The sequence below is a fragment of the Perissodus microlepis genome, chromosome 8 (genome assembly GCF_051167445.1).
Source record: "Perissodus microlepis isolate ML-2025 ecotype Zambia chromosome 8, ASM5116744v1, whole genome shotgun sequence".
NCBI lineage: Eukaryota > Metazoa > Chordata > Actinopteri > Cichliformes > Cichlidae > Perissodus > Perissodus microlepis.
In genome coordinates this window covers 7,384,033-7,402,530 of record NC_140468.1, presented here as the reverse complement: position 1 = coordinate 7,402,530, position 18,498 = coordinate 7,384,033, and the positions used below count along the sequence as shown (strand labels likewise).

General features: G+C 41.3%; 1 protein-coding gene across 10 annotated transcripts in view; it reads right to left on the bottom strand.

Annotated features, from left to right (window-relative positions):
- Nucleotides 1–18,498, bottom strand: part of tanc2b (tetratricopeptide repeat, ankyrin repeat and coiled-coil containing 2b) — a 162,655-nt gene that overhangs the window by 34,365 nt on the left and 109,792 nt on the right. For 7 of the 10 annotated variants that reach the window (XM_084937264.1, XM_084937266.1, XM_084937267.1 and 4 more), the window contains 4 exons: nt 17,996–18,112; nt 9,425–9,573; nt 5,180–5,363; nt 3,565–3,813 (listed from right to left, as the gene is read on the bottom strand). In XM_084937264.1, the coding sequence (XP_084793390.1) occupies nt 3,565–3,813; nt 5,180–5,363; nt 9,425–9,573; nt 17,996–18,112 (699 nt within the window). Of the gene's footprint in view, nt 1–3,564; nt 3,814–5,179; nt 5,364–9,424; nt 9,574–9,882; nt 10,101–17,995; nt 18,113–18,498 lie in introns of those variants that run through there. The other 3 variants (XM_084937269.1, XM_084937272.1, XM_084937273.1) reach the window with 2 other exon arrangements.

The following is an 18,498-nucleotide window of genomic DNA, read 5'->3' as shown; positions in this document are numbered from 1 at the left end:
TACGTCATTAAAACCTGCAGATTCCACAGTATTTGCATCACTAATCTGGCAACTTCAGGTGTAGACCTTCATTGGTTAGTTACAACAAAAAGTTTGATGTATGTAGACTTAGAAAAATAAAACCTACACCGACCCAGTGGTAACCTTTAAGACTGCAGTTCCTTAAATGGCCACTTGACTTGAGGCTGACTCTGAAACTGAGTCAATCTCCACAAACTCCCATGTTAAAAAAGCTTTAAGTTTTAAAAGAACAAAACAAAAAAACCTAACATTAAGTTTTACAGTGGCCCGATTACATGCAGTGTTTAAATAATGAGGTGAATTGACATACAGGCAATAACGTTTTTACTCATGCCCATTAGGCTGTTATTTATTTCCAGGTTTCAAACATGACTGAATTCACATGGGTAATATAAGGTAAAACTTCGCTTTGGATTTTGTGTGAATGAAGGAGGGATTTCAAGTTATTATGTAGCCACAGCACGAATTAAACACAATGGCTGAATTATCGTCAGCTGTAGTCACCGGGCTGAAAATCGTGGCGTGTGTTTTCAGCGTTGGTGCTTTTTACAGCATTTTACATTGGATTGGTTGGCAAAATTATGGCACTGAAAAAATGCTTTTGAATGATACAAAATTGGGCTTTTTAAAATGATAGTCTATGGTGATTGCCTTGCTTTTGGTGCAAGAGACCACTGGAGAAACTTAAACTGGAATGAAACTACTTCCAGGGTGGTTTAATTTTTTATCCCTGAAGGTTGCCACTCGAATTTCCTGCTTTGCTGGAAATTCAAACAATTTGTTTAACACATGCCGGTGTCGCGCTGCTCAGCGCATCATTTCATGCCGCATTACAGTCGGTTGGTTTGTAGATGTAGGTCACAGCAGAAGTCACATTGTGAGATATTAAATTACTGTCATTATCTGAATTTTGTCCCAGGCTATCTTTGGTCACAAGGCTTTTAAAAACAGTCAGAACTGAATCTGTGCCCTGTGGGCACTGAACGAAGATATCACCATCAGTCTTTTACATTTCATCATCCTCTCTACATGTGGCCATAGTACACAATACATATCAAATAAAAACAAAACTTTTTTTCATTTCGCCATCGCCTTGGCTAAAAGAGCTAAGTGATTTTTTTTTTATATATTATTTAATATTTTGCCTGGAAACATATTTGCCATTAGTGTAACAAATGTCTGATTTTATGTCCCAGTTCAATTTCCTGTTTCGCAAATAAAGGACAAGTAATAATGGCTAAGAGCTTGCCTATGTACAACTCTGCATATCCTCGTGTTGATTATGCTAATAAGCTATATTAGGCTGTTTATGCTAGGCTAAAAAATTCAATTCTATTGAAAGCTTATTAGCATAATCAACACCAGGATATGCAGAGTTGTACATAGGCAAGCTCTTAGCCACTATTACTTGTCCTTTATTTGTGAAACAGGAAATAAAAACATGTAATAACAAGTACGATTATATTTATAATTAATTAATCATCCCTATTGTTAATTTTTTTTTTTAGATTTTTAAATAAAAACCAAAACCGTATCCCCAAAAACTACAAGATTCCTAAATCAACGTGGCAGTATCGTCGATTCCACTGTTTTCATTGGACTTCTACAACAAATCAGCGAGGTGAGAAGGATCTAGGATCTAACAAAGGCCATCTAGTGTCAATGTGGGAAATGTTAGCCTTCTTTTTTCGAGCCTAAACAACAGTGGTCAGGAGTTCCCACCCTGCGGTTTAACCATTTTCACTGTCCTTCTGTTCAAATTTTGTTTGTAAGTCCTCCAGTTTTACAATTTACTCAATACTTGTCTTAATCATCATGACGTGTGAACGGACAAAAAAATCTTGGTTTTGGTTTCTCCTTCCTCCATATCTATCCTCAGCTCTACCAACGCACTGACTTCATTAGGTAATAGAGTAGCCCCCTCCCTTCTCTCTTTCCTCCCCAGTCGCCTTCTGCTCTCGCTCCGCATCGCTCTCCCTCTCTCCCCGCACATCAAAGCGAGTCTCTGTCACTCTTGGGGATAGAAACGGTTAATGCCTGGGGCTTTGATGTTCCACTGCTGTGTGAGCCCAGCCAATCCTCAGCCTGTGCTTGCCTCCCATCCCTACATCATCTAATAATTCTTTGTGGAGGAGAGGCAGAGCGAGAAAGAGAGATTATGATTACTCCCTTTCACTCCTCTTCCACATGTATCCATCTCCCACTACTCAATATGGAATTCCTGTTCCTGACAAACACAAATGCCATCAGACAAATCATATGCTCCTTTCCCTTTTTTTTTTATTCTTCCCTCGCTCACACCTTTTCTACTCTCTCCATTTTATATTTTGCATCATCTGCAGCTTATATCATGTCTTTTAAGCCGTATCTAGCCCACTCAGTCTCTTTTGAAGATCTGACTATTGCGGGGCGGAGATGAGATCGAGGATGAATCTCTAAACCCGACAGTGTCTCTGCGCTGCCAGACAGAGTCAAACAGCAGAACATGACCAGCATAAAGAGAGGGTCATAGCTGCAGTGACAGGCCTTGTCAGGCATATTACAGTGTTTAGTGAAATATATAAGAGAGTATGTACTCTTTTTCCAGGAGGAGTAGGAGAAGGTATAACAGAGCTCATCGTCTGTAACAGCCTCTCTGATGAGAACAATATTACAATCAGGCCCGTTAGGGCAGCCTCTGTGTTATAAAACTGACATTTTTTCCTAAAATATTTACTGTTATGTTCGGGAGCTTTTCAAGGCCAAAAAAACCCAACATCAACAAGGCCTCTGTTAGCGATACAAATGCCAGTTTTTCCTGTGTAATATTCTTCCAGCCGCAGTATGTTATTCTGCAGACGCTCCCTTTCCCACACTGTATTATTCTGCTGCACAGTTTCAATCTACACCAGAGGGCTGTGAGAGTTTAACAAAATACCAGCATGGATTTACACTTGCCCAAAATTTCAACATAACCCCATGACAGCTAGAAATTGGAGCAGTTTTCTCCCAAAAATGAAGGAGAAATGTAATCAAATCAAAGCACATGTGAGCTACTCTTATGAATAAACCAAATTTTAGGGAACTGCAGGAGAAATGTAGTTGAGACCTCAGTTTTTAGGTTACTCTGAAATGAAAGAAGAACCCCCACAAGGCTACAGATACTCAAACAACCTTTTGTGGTACAATAAAAATACAGGTTATGTCATGCAAATTAGCCTGCAAGACGCTAAATATTTATATATTTAGGGCCTTTGCGATCACAAAAAAATAGCAAAATAATTCAAAAGGAGAGGATTACAGTTTGTCCTGTAGGACAACAAGCATGGAAAGAGAGGCTGAAAGGAGTGAAGAGGAAGCAAGTAAGAAGTCAGAAATAGGGCGTGACATGGCTAAACACCAGCAGCTCAATCCAATTTTGCCAGAAAAGGCTCCCTAGCTTCGCAAAATTTGTATGCTGCATGGTCGTTCGCCTGTAAATAACCATATTTTTGGCTTCCTGGACAAATACCTTTTTTAAAAAACTTTCACAGTTGAGGGACGGGGAAAGAGAAAGGGACTCACCAGCCACAGAATTAGGGCGGGGCATGAGGTACAAAGGGATGGAGTGGGCAGAATGGGAGGACATGCTCTCCAGGTTTCGCTCAGGGATTTTGTTGAGGCTGTAGGTGGAGGCGGTCATGTTTTCATCCACCCTGTATAGGAACGAGTCCATGCCTGATTTCTGAGACTGCCACAGTTTCAGGTTTCCCCGCGAGCCCTCGCCGTATTTGCTGCCTCGCTCCATGTTCTCCGAATAGCTGGTCAGAGTTGCTGCAACACAAACAATGACACAGTCTTTTAGATCATTTCTTTTGTTTTAGACACTGGGTTTGTTTGAGTTTCCTTTGTCATCTTTTCACCCATCTGCTTTCACATTTATTTGCTGTTGTTCTGAATCAATGGTATGTAGATGCAATGCTTTCCTCATCAAACTGCAGGTGTTCACCATTGTTGCCAGGAAACAATGACGGCACCTGCTTCGACTTTTGCCTCGCACCAGAGAGCATTTCGGCGCTCCTGATTCCTTTCAATTGATGCATAAATGCCACAGATGATGGCGAGGTATCGAACTACTTCCAGTTGGTGTAAAGACCAGGAAAGGACCTTCGCTGTACTGGGAACTGATCACAGACCAGATCAAAGAAGACTTTTGGACTGTACCTTGCTCGGGTCTGGATATGGCATTCAGAATGACCATTTTTCTTTTTGTTGGTCATGACTCAGATTTAAATCAAACTGTTTTGCACAATTGGAAATATCATTTTATGATTTTTGGCTTTAGCATACAATCAGAGTTGTACAGAGTGGTTTGGAAATGCACGAGCCCGTTTTCCCACTGTTGGAACTCTCAGGCGTACTTTCTTTAGTTTTGTTTTTGTGGCAACCCTGCATTCCTTTTAGCTTGGATACCTTGTAAAGGCATTTAAGTGATGTCTCTCCTGAACTGACTGCATTTCAGTAGTAGTAGTGGGGAAAAGAAAATTTGTTTTGCTTTCTATACACAACAATACAGCATAATGCCTGTTTATTGATCTTAAAAACACAACCACAGCACAATCACAGACAAAGCCTAGTCAGCGCCCTGTATATGGCTAATTTAACAAGTAACAAATACAAATCAGTAATGTACAGAACAGATTTACTAAGGTTTGCGTGCAATGCTACCATCTCGGATTATGAAGTTAGGTTTGGCGGGGTTTTTTCCAGCTCAGATTTCCAACATCCCACCTCAAACGGAAAGCAGCATTATTTCCTGGGGGAAATGTAGTACCTACTCCGGGGTAGTTACCTCCACCATAAACCCAATAAAGCTGCCATTAAGGTCAGCCAATGGGTCAAAACCTGGAGTCGTCTGATTGGTTAACTCAGACAAAACAAGATGTAGAGATACAGTTTTTTAAAGAACCAGCAGAATTACCATGTTCACCCAACTCAATGGCCTAGACATAAAAAAACAAGGAGCCCCAAAGACCACAGCAAAACAAAAACAACCCCCCTCCCTCTTCTCTTTCCCCTAAGATACAATATCATATTGTAACTCAAGTATCTTTGGGGTTTATTGCTTCTTCCTTCTGTATTCATGAATGTACTCATGTTCATTACGGGCGTTTTATGTGAATCAGCACGCAGATCTCACCGATAATCCCGCTGTCCCTGCTCTCCAGTGTCGAGGTGGGACTAGTGACAGAACCGTAGGCGCAGTCCCTGTTGCCAGCCTGGCCGGGCATGGCAGGGGGGAGGGTTGAGCAGGGGCTGCCTGCAGGTGGGGAGGCAGTGCTGCTGGTCAGGGTGGAACACGGGCTGATCCTCTGGTTCTGGCCCTGGGATGGACACAAATAAACACAGTTTTAAAGATTTTTTTGGCTCTCACAGCTCCATTAGCACACATGGGTATTAATGGCAAAAGTACAGCGTTTGAACTTTTAAAATGTGACTCATACGAAGGAAAATGTCATTCCAATACTGCAGTTTTCAAAAGCTCAGCCCCCTGCTGATCCTCTTAGTCCTTCTCCCACATGTATACAAACACATATAATACTAACTCATAATATGCTCCATTTCTCTACAAGATACACTTGAAGTTTTAACAATTAGGCCACGTTGCATAACTAACGAAAATTGCAAATGTACAGCATGTTTACATACACAAATACACTCAACACTCCTGGTAGTTGCATTTAAAAATACTTAATAATGGTACCTTCACTACAGCCAATACATTTTGCAAGTAGCATATGTACTGTATACAGTGATGTGGTTTCTTTTCAGAAAACAATAGAGTTACATTTTAACACTAATGCTAACTTTAACTTGCATTTATAGATCCATAGAAACCCCTATTTTCATGCACATTTTCCTCTTCTTTGCCATAACTACAATCTTATATGTAGTATAAATGTATAGTATTTTCAGTCCTGGCACTTTCCAGGCACCCTGGAGTGACTCTATTTGATGTCGGCTCAGGTTAGGAGACAATCGAGCTGCTCTGAACACCCACAGATGTACTCTTGTGCAAAACACATGAGCCTTCCCAAATTTATAGGATACAAGCATGCAACATTCACAGAAAAACAAGCAAGCCAAGTAACCACGTATTTGCGTCAGTCACTGAAAGGCACAGACGGAAATCTCTCCTAAGCACTGGGGTGAACACAGACAGAAAAGAGGGGTGAAGTGGCGCTCAGGGCAAAATCTGGTCTAGTTTAATTTGCAGGAGGAAGTCTGAAGGGACACACCAAGCCAATACATTTTAGATTAGCCAACAGACATCCAGAGTCAGGAGTAATGCTGTAGCTAAATGATTATTTTCAGTATTGATTAATCTGCCAATTATCTGTTGACGGCCTCCTGAGGTTGGAGATGAGAACAGGGTGACAATTAATCGCAGGATTGTTGGTTTGATCCTCAGGTCCACTTGTCCACATGTCAACGTGTCCTTGGGCGAGACACTAATCTACTGATTGCTCCAAATAACCAAGCAACTGCTTATTATCTATTCGAGTGGGTGAATGAGAGACAATGTGGCCCTTTGATTTGACTAGCACTGCACAAATGTAGTCCGTTCGCCATTATTTTTGTCATAAAGTCTTCTTATTACACAAACACATGAAAACTTTTATCCAAACGCTGCCGATTAACTGATAAGTTGAAAAATTGTTGTAGTTGTAATTCCTTATTTTTAAGAAAAGCAGCAAACCCTCACACTTGAAAACCTGGAACCATTGAACACTCATATGTTTTCACAATAAACAACTACTCACCTCAACAATACACACACTGCAGAGTACTACTAGATTAGTGGGATAACTGTGACACCTGTAAACACACTTCCACTTTAAGTAAATGCCCTCTGGCCGACACTAAACAGTGTTTCTGTGCCTGCGGAATAACAATTTGTCAACACGTATTTCAGTCGCTGCTGCCCTCTGCTGTCTTCATGGATGAGACCGCTCAAGTGTCATGTTTACAAGAGCTTGACCCCGATGTAACCAAACATCCACACCAGCAGACAAATCTTCAACCCTGCGTGCGCTCAACCACGCCGCAGTTCTATCAGCTCAGATAACGAACGCAGCCTTCTGTAGGTTTGACCTTAAATGTCGCGTGAGGATTGGATTGAACTTGGAGAGCACTGCATCTATTTAGGGAGCGAGAGCACGCGAGTATGAAAGGCAATTAACTGCACCCTCTGCAAGTTGAGGTCACCTTGTTCTATCAGCTGGCGAGGTCTTGCAGCAGCTATTGTAGGAATTCAAACATGTTAAATGGCAATTTTTTTATAATGATCAGTGAATTATAAACGCCCAGCATACCAAAGATCACCTTAAAAATGCCAAAAAGGAGAATTTATGCATTATAGAGGGAGACCCAAAGAAAAACAAACAAAAAATCTTGAATTGACTTCTGCAACAACAAAGATGATTGCAAGAAAACAAACACACAGTTTTTAAAAAAAAAAATATTGATATTGTGTTCACTGATAAGCCTTTAGAGCCATGTAGCACTTTATTTTCTTCCTTTTTCTGACAGAAGCAGCGTTATTACATCATTTGTCCAGCAGGGTGGCTGGAGAAATGTAGCAGAGTAGTATCAGAGCCATTATTTCCCATTATATGTCAAGTGTAACCCCACCAGGGCTGCTATGTCAGCCATTTGAGGCCAAGACCATCACCATAGACGCCCATGTAAAAACGCCCAACTTCAAAGCAGCAGCTTTTAAAAGTTGTTGTAGGGTCTCGACATTATAAATATAAAGCGCCTTGAGAAAACTGTTGGTGTGATTTGAAGCTACATAAAGAAAATTTAAAAAATGAAAGTAGCGGTATCCTACCAATATCTGGATGGCATATGAATGTATGTTTTTTATCTTGAGCTAATATTTTCTAAGGAGAGGGCGAGATAAAGCACAATTTTTTTCCCTATCAAAACATGCACACCTCCTTTGAATTATACACTTTTATCTTCAGTCACTGTCTCAGACATGAATTAGAATCACTTAATAAACATTTAAAAATTGGCTTTGAAACTATATTACTTATATTATGTTGCACTTACGTGGTTATTATTACTTTAACAGTAGTTTTCTGTATGTTTATGGTTACATCAAGATCTGCTAATCCCTAACTCTGCATATTTTTGTTGTCTTGTGGAGGGCAAAGTGTCAAACCCCTGAATTACTGCACTAACCAAAGTCCATTAAAATCTAGTAAATCCCAAGCAAATGAGAAGAATTACAACAAAAGCCCACTCTTTTATCTGCTAATAGATGGTGTCTCGAGGCAATTCTTGTCATTTTTGGTGGTTAATGAATCAAACAAAATTGCAATCCAGAGAACAGTATTTGGGGCAGATATCTAAAACAATAAGTTTGTACTGTGTGCACGATGCAGCGGGGTGCTCGTGTGAGTCACGTCTCTAAAAAGAGCCGCTTGAATAAACCTCTCTCAATTTATACACCCCCACTGCTACAGCAGCGCTCACATCAAGCACAGGCAGTCCATCAGTCTAATCGCTTATCCACTGTTTCAGAGTGAACACATACCTATGCCTGCCTTGAATGCTTCAGCAACAGGTTAGCCCCTTGTACCCCCCCTCCCCGTCCCACCCCGTTTCTCCTTTGCTGCCTCTCCGCAGCAACTGTTTTTCCTTGCAGTTTGGAAAATTCATACCTGTCAAATTAGGTTTAGGTAGAGATACCAGGGCATCTGCTGCTGAGCTTAGAGCAAGTCTCTTGTGCCAAGAGCTGTTTGTTGCACAACTGACAAATTCACAAATAGAAAGGTTACGGTGCAGGAGCAAAACATTAAGTCTAACCTGCCGCGTGTCGGCTCAATAAACTTCCTTTGAATAATCTAGAAATAATCTAAATAAGGAAAAAAAATATCATATTTGTTTTATAAAAAGCTAATTAGGCAGGAGGATATCTGACACTTGATGGAGAGGCACTGGTAATCTCAGAATCTAAAGCACTCTGGCACATGAGGGCAATTTACTGAAAAGTCCTTTGATCTGGCTACCCTGACTTCCAAAGATCTGTCAAAACTGACTGTAAACACGAATATTATGAAGATAAATGTCAAAACAGATCGAATCAGATGTGTTTGTTCAAGTTTCCAAGTGTGATCGCTCACAATGCAAATGTGCGAAAATCACATAGCTTACAAGACAGATTCGACTGTTTGACTCAGATAAAGATTAGGATAAATAGAATGAAAGTCTGTAGCTATGACGAGTATTTACTGGGTTAATCTGAGAGAACGCTTCTTATCAAATTCACACTGCGTGCATCACGTGATGACATATTGATGAACTCTATCATCAGGGAAAAAGTGCAGATCGCTGAGAATAGTAAAAAAAAAAAAAAAAAGCATATTTCTGGTACCTGTCTCGCCTCGGGTTCCTCCATGCTGTACTGGGTACCGGCTGGCCCCTCGCTCAGTTTGTCTCCGAGAAGGAAACCCAGGCGCGTCATCAATGTGTTGGCTGCCTCATCCACGGACGGAGGGGGGCCCAGCTCCTGGCTTGACTCCCCTGTGGAGGCAGATAGACACAAGGAGGAGGAGGCAGGAGATGGGGGAGAGCAAAAAGAAGAGAAAGGAACGGTTGAATGTGTGTCAGTGGTGGGCAGAAAACTGAACAGCAGCTTATTTTGCCACAAGAAAAAAAAAAAAAACACAAAAAAACAAAACCTTACAGCATTTCATTTTTTATATATCCATAACCTCTTTACCTAGAAACACACAGTACACTTGTTACACTCCCTTTGAATAAACTACAGCCCTGACTACACACCTGGACACACAGCACCTGCACGCAGGAAAAGAAAACGAAGCACCCTACCCGAGTTCTCCCATAGCTCAGAGCTGTGCATTACTGACACATTCCCCAACAGCCGGACTTTTCGGTTGAGGTATCTCCTTACATAAACTCCAAAATCCCCTCAGCCACAACAACAAAAACAGTTTTCAACTGTTTACAAAAAGCTGCCTTCCACAGCGACTAGCAGTAGGCTCCCATACCGACGACAGCTCCTTCCGCACCACTCATCACCACTACGGCTCGAGTGACGTAATGAAATACGCCCTTCACCTGCGTGTGTGTGAGTGAGTGAGTGAGAGAGAGCGAGAGAGAAAGAGGTGTGTGCCTTTTCAAGACAAAGCGTGCATGTCCACATCCTTACTTCTATTTACAGAGACTCCTGGGACTAAAGAGAGCAAAGAAAACACCCGGGTGAGCCTGCATGATGATCAGATGATCAAAACCACAAACACACACAAACACACCCCCAGAGCGGAGGGATTTCAGTTGCCAACTTTACAATAGGACCCATAACAAAAATCCCTTAAAGACCTCATCCCGTCACCCAGTTGCCTGGTTACCCCCCACCCATAACAAACCCTAACCGGTGGTATCATGTTTTTCAATCACACTTGGCCCTAGAGGTGCCTACTAGATCAGTTTCATTTCAATTTCACATTATTCACTGGAGTGCCACTTGCAGAGCTCAAGGTTGTGTTAATTACTCACCCTGCACAAAAAAGTGACTGGTGGCTAAATTCAAACAGCTGTAATTGGACATATAAGCCTCTGAATTGGCCCAGACATCAATGTTATTGAAGCCAACAGCACAAGATGGTTGGTTTTTAAAAAAAAACAGCTCGAGGCAGAGCGTGTTTTTTTTTTTTCCCCCTCAGTTTTCCAGCAGGGCTGGTCAAACCAGACTGGCAGGTAGTTACACGAAACTCTGACTGACAGCCATTAAACAGTCCAAGCCGCCACGCCACCTCTCTGAAGACGGACAGCTTGTCTACAGCCTGTGTCCTCTTACTCGTCAGTTCAAAGTCACACACACACACACAGACGGGCAATCCTAAGCCCGGGCTCCCCTCTCCATTTGCTCATGGGCGGAAAAGGCAGAACACTGTCAGGTTCCTCATTAGATTGAGTCCAAGACAGTGTGAGCAAGTAAAGAAGCTGGGTGCCTTCTGACGGAGGGAAAAAAACCTTTGAATCAAATGGGGACGACATGGGTGCAGTGCTTCAATAAAAAACACACACAGCAGCAACCAATAATGAGGTAATCAGAGCATACATTAGGTCCAAAACAAGCTAGTTATGTATGAGTTTTAACGAGATGGTGATGGCGTTATGGAGCAGAGTGCATTCCTCCAAGGTCAGTGAATCCATGGGTTTCCCTTGAGGAAGTATCCATTAATGGAGAAGATGTAGCTGGGGTAAAAGGCCTACCTCCTCACCGCTAATACCACAGGAGGACGGCTGAGATGCACTTGGATCGATTCATAGTTTTCAGACACATGACTACAGCAGAGCTCTGGTTTGTGTTGGTATAAGCTAACCACAAACCTGTGAATTTTTCATCAATTTCAAGCCACGACTAGAAAGATAAAAACATCTAAAAAGAAGAAAAACAAAATATGTGTGAAAAAACTGCAAGTTTCAGACCCTTTTGATCTGTATACAGCATGCACAGCAGTACTTCAATCACTAAAAACAGCCCCGGGTTCCTGCCAGAGCTCCACTTTTGCCGTGTTTTACACATAGCTTATTGGGAATCTTTTCGTTAAAGCATAAAAGTTTACACAGTTATGTAAATTTTCAATTTGGAGTGGTCAATATATCTGCTGTTTTGAAGGTAAAGGAGAAGAAGGTAAGTGCTGATTGGTTAATTTCAACTTACAAGTGATGTTTATCGATAAGTGGGGTCATTTTAGTCAACATTTCGGCAGATTAGCAACAAAACAGCAGCATCTTTGATAGATTGTATGAAATAATTTTAATCAAATGCAATTAGATTAAATTTATAGGACAACAACAGGTTGGTTTTCGCTTTGGATTATCCAATGTAATAACTATCATGCCGAGGAACATCTTATTTTGCTGGAAAATAGTCTTTGTGTCACTCGCTGGGTTGCATTGTCCCATGTCTGAAACCTGGAGCTGGGCATTTTTGTTGCTGCCATCTTTCCTTTTTTGAAACCAGTCACCATGAGTGAAGGATACCAAAAGCTTTACCACCATACAGTAGCACGTTGCTAATCATAATGAGGATATGCTGATTTACCGTTCTCGACACTGTTGGGTACCAAAATGTACAAAATGAAGATCATGCTGCATTTGAACAAGATGTGAAACTAGTGAGTAAGACGCTAAACTCATACTAAGGACAACAATCAAGGGAACAGAGGTATACAAAACTTCCTTTTGCAACTAGGAGCGCCCTCTTCTGGTTGTCCTTCTTATACCTGGGAGCCTTGTCCATCCTTTATATACAGTGTATAGTTTTTCCCTAATGATGTGTTATCCCACGAAGACCTTGAACAGAAGAAACCTACATGAAAAGTAAAGTAAATCATCTATCCATACAGACAGCATGTCATTTCTATGTATTAGCTGCTGTCTTTGCACCAGTCTGAACACTGAGCCACCGAAGGCTTCCCAGTTGACAGACTGGTAGTAGTAAGGAGTGAATATATTAGCAGTCATTAGTCAACTGCTCCCGTAGGTGGTGTGGTGGGGGGTTGGGGCGTGATCGTGATCATGATCAAACATGGGCTCTGTCTGCCTGTGTTAACTTGTGTTCTTTCACTCGTCTCTTTGAATGCCACTCGCCCTCACAATTCCTTCTGTTCCCTTTAGTTCTTCTTACTATAGCATCTGTGTAGCAGCCAGCTGTTGGCCAACCCTGTGCAGGAGCGAGCAGTTTGTCTAGGTTTCTTTTGATGTGGTAACTAGATCTCTAATCTGGATGCCCGAGCCCATAGTGAGTCCCTTGAGCGAACCATAGGCAATCCCTTTGTACATCTTTAAACTCTCCCACTCTAAAAATATGACAGCAGAGTCAAACATATGGCCAAGGCCCAGATTTTTGGCAGTGACGACAATCACAGAGCTGTCAAACTCGAAACAAAAATACCATACCATCTGAATCCTTCTTAAAGCTACCTGTTCTTGTAGCTACTGTAAGGGAGCTACAATCAAAGGGAATATATTATCATAATGTAGGGGTTGTATGTACTGATTTGCTTCTATTTATAGCCCTACCTTTTGTTCTTTAAATACACATTATGACAGTCACATGGTGCCGAAGTCACTGCAAGCAAACATCTAGATCACTTCAAAGCCAGACGCCAAACACACGGCTAAAGGAACTTCAGGCGCTTTTCGTCAGTGTAACACCTTAATAAATATAAAATAAAATTTGCCCAACATCAAAACACATGTATGCATATATATATATATTTTTTTGTACTTTTTATATTTTACATTTGTATTTATTATTGAAACTTGCACCAAGGGAGTGGCACTCCAATTTCGTTGTACTCTGTACAATGACAATAAAGGCTATTCTATATATATATATATATATATATATATATATATATATATATATATATATATATATATATATATATATATATATATATAAATAAATAAATGCACACTTCTCTCTATTGGATTCCTGAGCTGCGAAGGAGACAGATGGTTGCCATGGCAACTATCTTTGCGCGCAGCTAGGAATGTGTTTCTGTGCGAGCGCATCTGTTTCTCCCTGGCCGTCCACGGATCTGCCCTCGCGCACCGACGGAGAGCCAGAGAGAGCAAGAGAAGCATGTGTGCTGCAAGCAGGGGACTGGACCGGACAGGAGAGGGTATAAATAGGCCTGAGTAGCAGGTGAGATAACACATAGCATTTGGTGGCTCCTATTTCACCTCTACCTGGGAGCAGTAACTTCAAGGTTCTCGAAAAGTAAGCCACCACATTTTTAAAAAGAAAAAGTTAAATACCCAAGGTTCAATGATAAATTTACCTCAAGAGGACGTGGCACTGATTAAAAAATGAGGTTAAAGTGGTGTTTGCAATTTTACTTTACGGCTTTGGGGAGGAAAAGAAAGCTTGAATAATACAAGTAGTGAAATGTACAGGCAAAGACACCTGAAAATCCAGGAATGTGGGGCTAATCAAGAGATCAGAGGAATGAATCTCACATTCTTGATGTGCACAGCTGTGATCTTATCTATGCATAAACACTGCATCTCAGGGCACCGGATTTCAGGATTTGATGATATAACGTAGATGTAAGTAGTATAATCAAGCTATATAGAACTTGCACTTTAGGAACAGTATTAGTTGCATTTAGTTTTGGCAAAGGTTGAAATCACAGAAAAAGTACCACAGTGGATCTTTATGAGTTATTTTATTTGGCAGAATAACAAAAAATCTGTAAACTAGATATTAAAATAAACTATATTTGATAATAATACAATCTATTATTTGTTTAATGACTGTAGCGTTATGCTGTTGAAGCCGACTCAAAAATTAAATTTAATATTTCCACCCCCCTCCTGCCTGCGGTGCTAGTTATCCATTTAGATTGTTCTGGTGTGAGTTGCCCAATTTTGGAGATATCAGCTGCAGAGGTGCTGCCTTCTCTTCAGTGTAATTGAAGTAAATGGCTCTTGCCTAGTGGTGCTCAAAGAACAACCCCCCAAAAAAAGGGAAAGGCTCTTTCCAGAAATAGTAACCCGTTTATTAAAAACAATCCACAAACATTGTTGTCTCCGAGACACCCGCCAACCATGTAAATGTCCAGTGTCCAATTTGATAACACACCAATGATGAAAGGCTCATGGTTATGACAGTCTGACAGGATGTAATCATCAATGAGCTGTAATGTTAGAGAGCTGCATGAGTCCTTTGGTTGGCGGATAAAGACAGTAGAACAAAATAGTTCCTATACGAAACTTGTTTTTTTGTTTTGTTTTCTGTGTTGGGTGACTGGGTCATGAAACATGAATTTAAAAAAAGAACATCGCTTTCCCTTGAATACAGTAAAACTACATAGTGCTTGCCTTGAGTCAAAGAAAAGCGGAGAAAAGAAAAATTCAGCAGACATTTTTACAGCAGATAACTCCAAAAATTGGCAACTCACAACAAGACAGTTGAAGAAATGGCTTTAAAGACCTGAAGCTAAAGACGTCCAACCATCAATGCAAATATCCAATCAGCCAGTGACATGACAGCAACTCAATGCATTTGGGTATACAGACAAAGTCAATCAGTGATCTGCTGAAGTTCAAACTGAGCATCAAAAAGGAGAAAAGGGGGATCTGACTACTTCAGAAATTACTGATCTGCTGGGATTTTCCCCACATACCTATACTAGGATTTACAGACAACAGTCCCAAAAAAGAGAAAATATTGAGTGAGCACTGAGACCACAGTGTACACATCTTCTTCCATGACACAAAGCTCAAATCATGTCAAACTGGTTTGTTGAAGATAACAAGTTCACTATGATAACACCAATTTCTTCATGGCTTTAATAAAACAGCATTAGTTCTTTCCAATTATATGAGAATATGTCTCTATTCAGTCAAATTAAAAAGTACATAAACCACAAAAGATGCATTGGCTGAATGTTAAATGCCTTCACAGCCCACACTTATGCTCAATTAACTTCAGGCATCAGATTTAGTACAAGGTCACAGACCAGATCTGTTGTTTACATCTTAAACTACATTCACGCCATTCTTCCTTATCACCGTTTGGCATTAAATCTAAACAATCTGCTGGAATCCTGCAGCTCATTTCTTTTGGTTCTGCACCTGACTCTAAATTTTTTGTTGAGATTTATTGACTTCACATCCCCCCTTAATATACTAAGTCAGTTGAGTAGTTTATCAGTCCAATACAAATAAGTGCGTTTTTAACATCTGGGGCAAAGAAATCTTTCTATATTTTGAAATTTGACTCACAGATAATAACTTTAACAGATAATTCACACAGCTCAAAGAAGTTAAACGTTTGCCTATAACATTGTTCAAAATACAAAGCAAGCACATGTCGAAGTGGACGCTAATTATCTGTTCACCTTTTGGTTTTTTCATCCCCTCCTACTTCCCCTCACATGGGAAGGGTGGAGAGGGAAGTGGCACGTAATGTTTTGTCTTTTGCTCCTCTCTGTTCGCTGAACACAACTGAGAAATGCATGTGACCTGGCATGCATATGCAAGCACTGACATTAAATCTATAATACCCCCGATTGTAATTTTAATTGCAAAAAGGAGTGACACAATGGAGGATTTTATCTGTAGCGTCTGCCCTCAGTCTGGAGAATTACCTTTAAGAAGGTTGAACTCTAACATCATTAGAAAGGCTTTCACTCCACGGTTTAAGGAGGCTGGCTGGTGGGGAGTTTTACAAGACGTCTCACAAAATATTTGCAAACAATATTTATGGCACCACAAATATCTTTGTAGGCCACATAAAAAAAAAGAAAAATCAACTGATGCCTCACTTCCTCCACTCAAAAGACAGTGTCAGCAGCAGAGTGTGGACTAGCATGTGATCAGATGTTTAAGTCACCACCCTGCTGCTAGACACGCCAAGGAGACCTTGTTAAGAGCTAACATGTCCATCTGTCCACCGGGGAGGTGCAACTCCTCACCTCTCGTGAAAACTCATCTTAGGCTTCCCAGTTCCGCTCCAGTTCACGTTTTATCAACTCTTTTCCTGCCCCAATGGAAGGCAAGGCAAGTTTATTTATATAGCGCAATTCAACAGCAAGGTGATTGAAAGTGCTTTACAGACATTAAAAAACAAAAACAAATAAAAAGCATGATTTAAAATGGAAAAAAAGAAAGGAACAGTAGATAAAATCAGTAGTTAAAATGTAAGTTTTGAATTTTAAGCTTAAAAGTAAAACAGTGCGAATTTGGTGCTTTATTCAAATGCAGCTGAGAACAGGTGAGTCTTCAACCTGGATTTAAATAAACTGAGTGTTTCAGCTGATCTGAGGCTTTCTGGGAGTTTGTTCGAGATATATGGAGCATAAAAGCTGAATGCAGCTTCTCCATGTCTGGTTCTGTCTCTGGGAACTGATAAAAAAAACGGATCCAGATGACGTGAGGGATCTGGAAGGTTCATACTGGGTCAGGAAGCAGAGATTACCATGTTATCCCTGAAATGTCACACCTATTGCCGCTCATAACAACTGCTATTCACCAGCCGCCTGACTTAATGCAAAAATAAAGCCAGGGTCAACAGTTTTTCATCCATGAAATTCAAAAGCAAGCCAGGAGCCAGAATCAAAGGGTTTATCCTTAAGTAATACACTATTCAGACCATATAATGTGTAGTATGACAGAAATAAATATATAATCAACTATATCACCTACTTAGAATTCCCATTGAGCAGAAAGTCAGCAGAAGAGGCTCACAGACGGAGAAGGCTGGTAGCACACTTTCAAACATTTTCCGCCTAAATAAGTCCAGTTAAGCCTCGAGGCTTTCCATCACCATTTCTCATGTGTACATCCAGCCCTGGGTTCTCCTATTCCACCACAGGTTGAGCCAAAAAGACAGGGCAGGAAGCTAGCACCGCATTTCTCAATGGCAACAGGAAAAGGAGAAGCAAGATGAGAAAGCAGATATACCAGAACCAGATCTGAGCACAGCACTATCCTCAGGTGACCCGTTTTAAAGTCCTTCTGAGCGAGGAAGACGAAGACACAAGGGAGGAGGATAGACGGGGTTTGATGGGGATAGACTGGGAGGAGAGGGAGGGAAGGGGAGGGGTGGGGATGTGGACTGTCCGCAGGATTACCGAGAAAAAGCCGACTGCGAAGTTAACGGAAAACAGCGGTGGCACCTAACCGAGCTATCCGCCCGAAAAGCAGAGCGGGGCGAGAAAGCAGCGAGAGAGGATTAGAGAGACAGAGAGGGAGGAGGCGATGAGGATGGACACTGCAGGCCCCAGCAAAGCTTTTTCATTAATAACCTTAGCAATGTTTTACAGCAGCAAGTAGCAGCAGAATACCCCGAAAACTGATCATCGTCTGTGAAACCAGGGAGGCACAGAGAAGAACCAACGAGCAAAAAATAAATAAATAAACAACACACGAAATTAGGGATGAGCTGGCCAAAACTTACCAGGGCAGTATGTGTCCAGGTCTGGATTCTTGGCAGTGGTGGTGGTGTGTGTAGGGGAGCCAAGCTCTGATTGTGGAATGCGAGGGCTCTCCACAAACTTTGCTTTCCGCAGAGGGGCTGGGAGCAGAAAGCATAGACACACACACACACACACACACACACCCAGAAGGAGACAACACGTGCACACACAGAAACACAGAGAGACACACACATAAATCAGGGAGATGGAAGAAGAAAAGAAAGAGAGGAGTGACAGGGACAGGACAGAAAGGGAGGAAAGTCAGAGAGCTTACAGCATGAACTTAAAGCAGCACACTGATAAAATGAAAACATCCTGAAGGCTTTCTTACGCCTTGTGTGTGCCTCGGGTCAGATAAAGCAAACACATGAGTAAATAAGCAACGTGAGCAATCAGGTACCTCGCTAGGGCAAAACAATACACCTGCAAAACATCCACCCACCACTGAAATGCAAGAATACCAGGAAGCAAAAAAAAGAAAAGA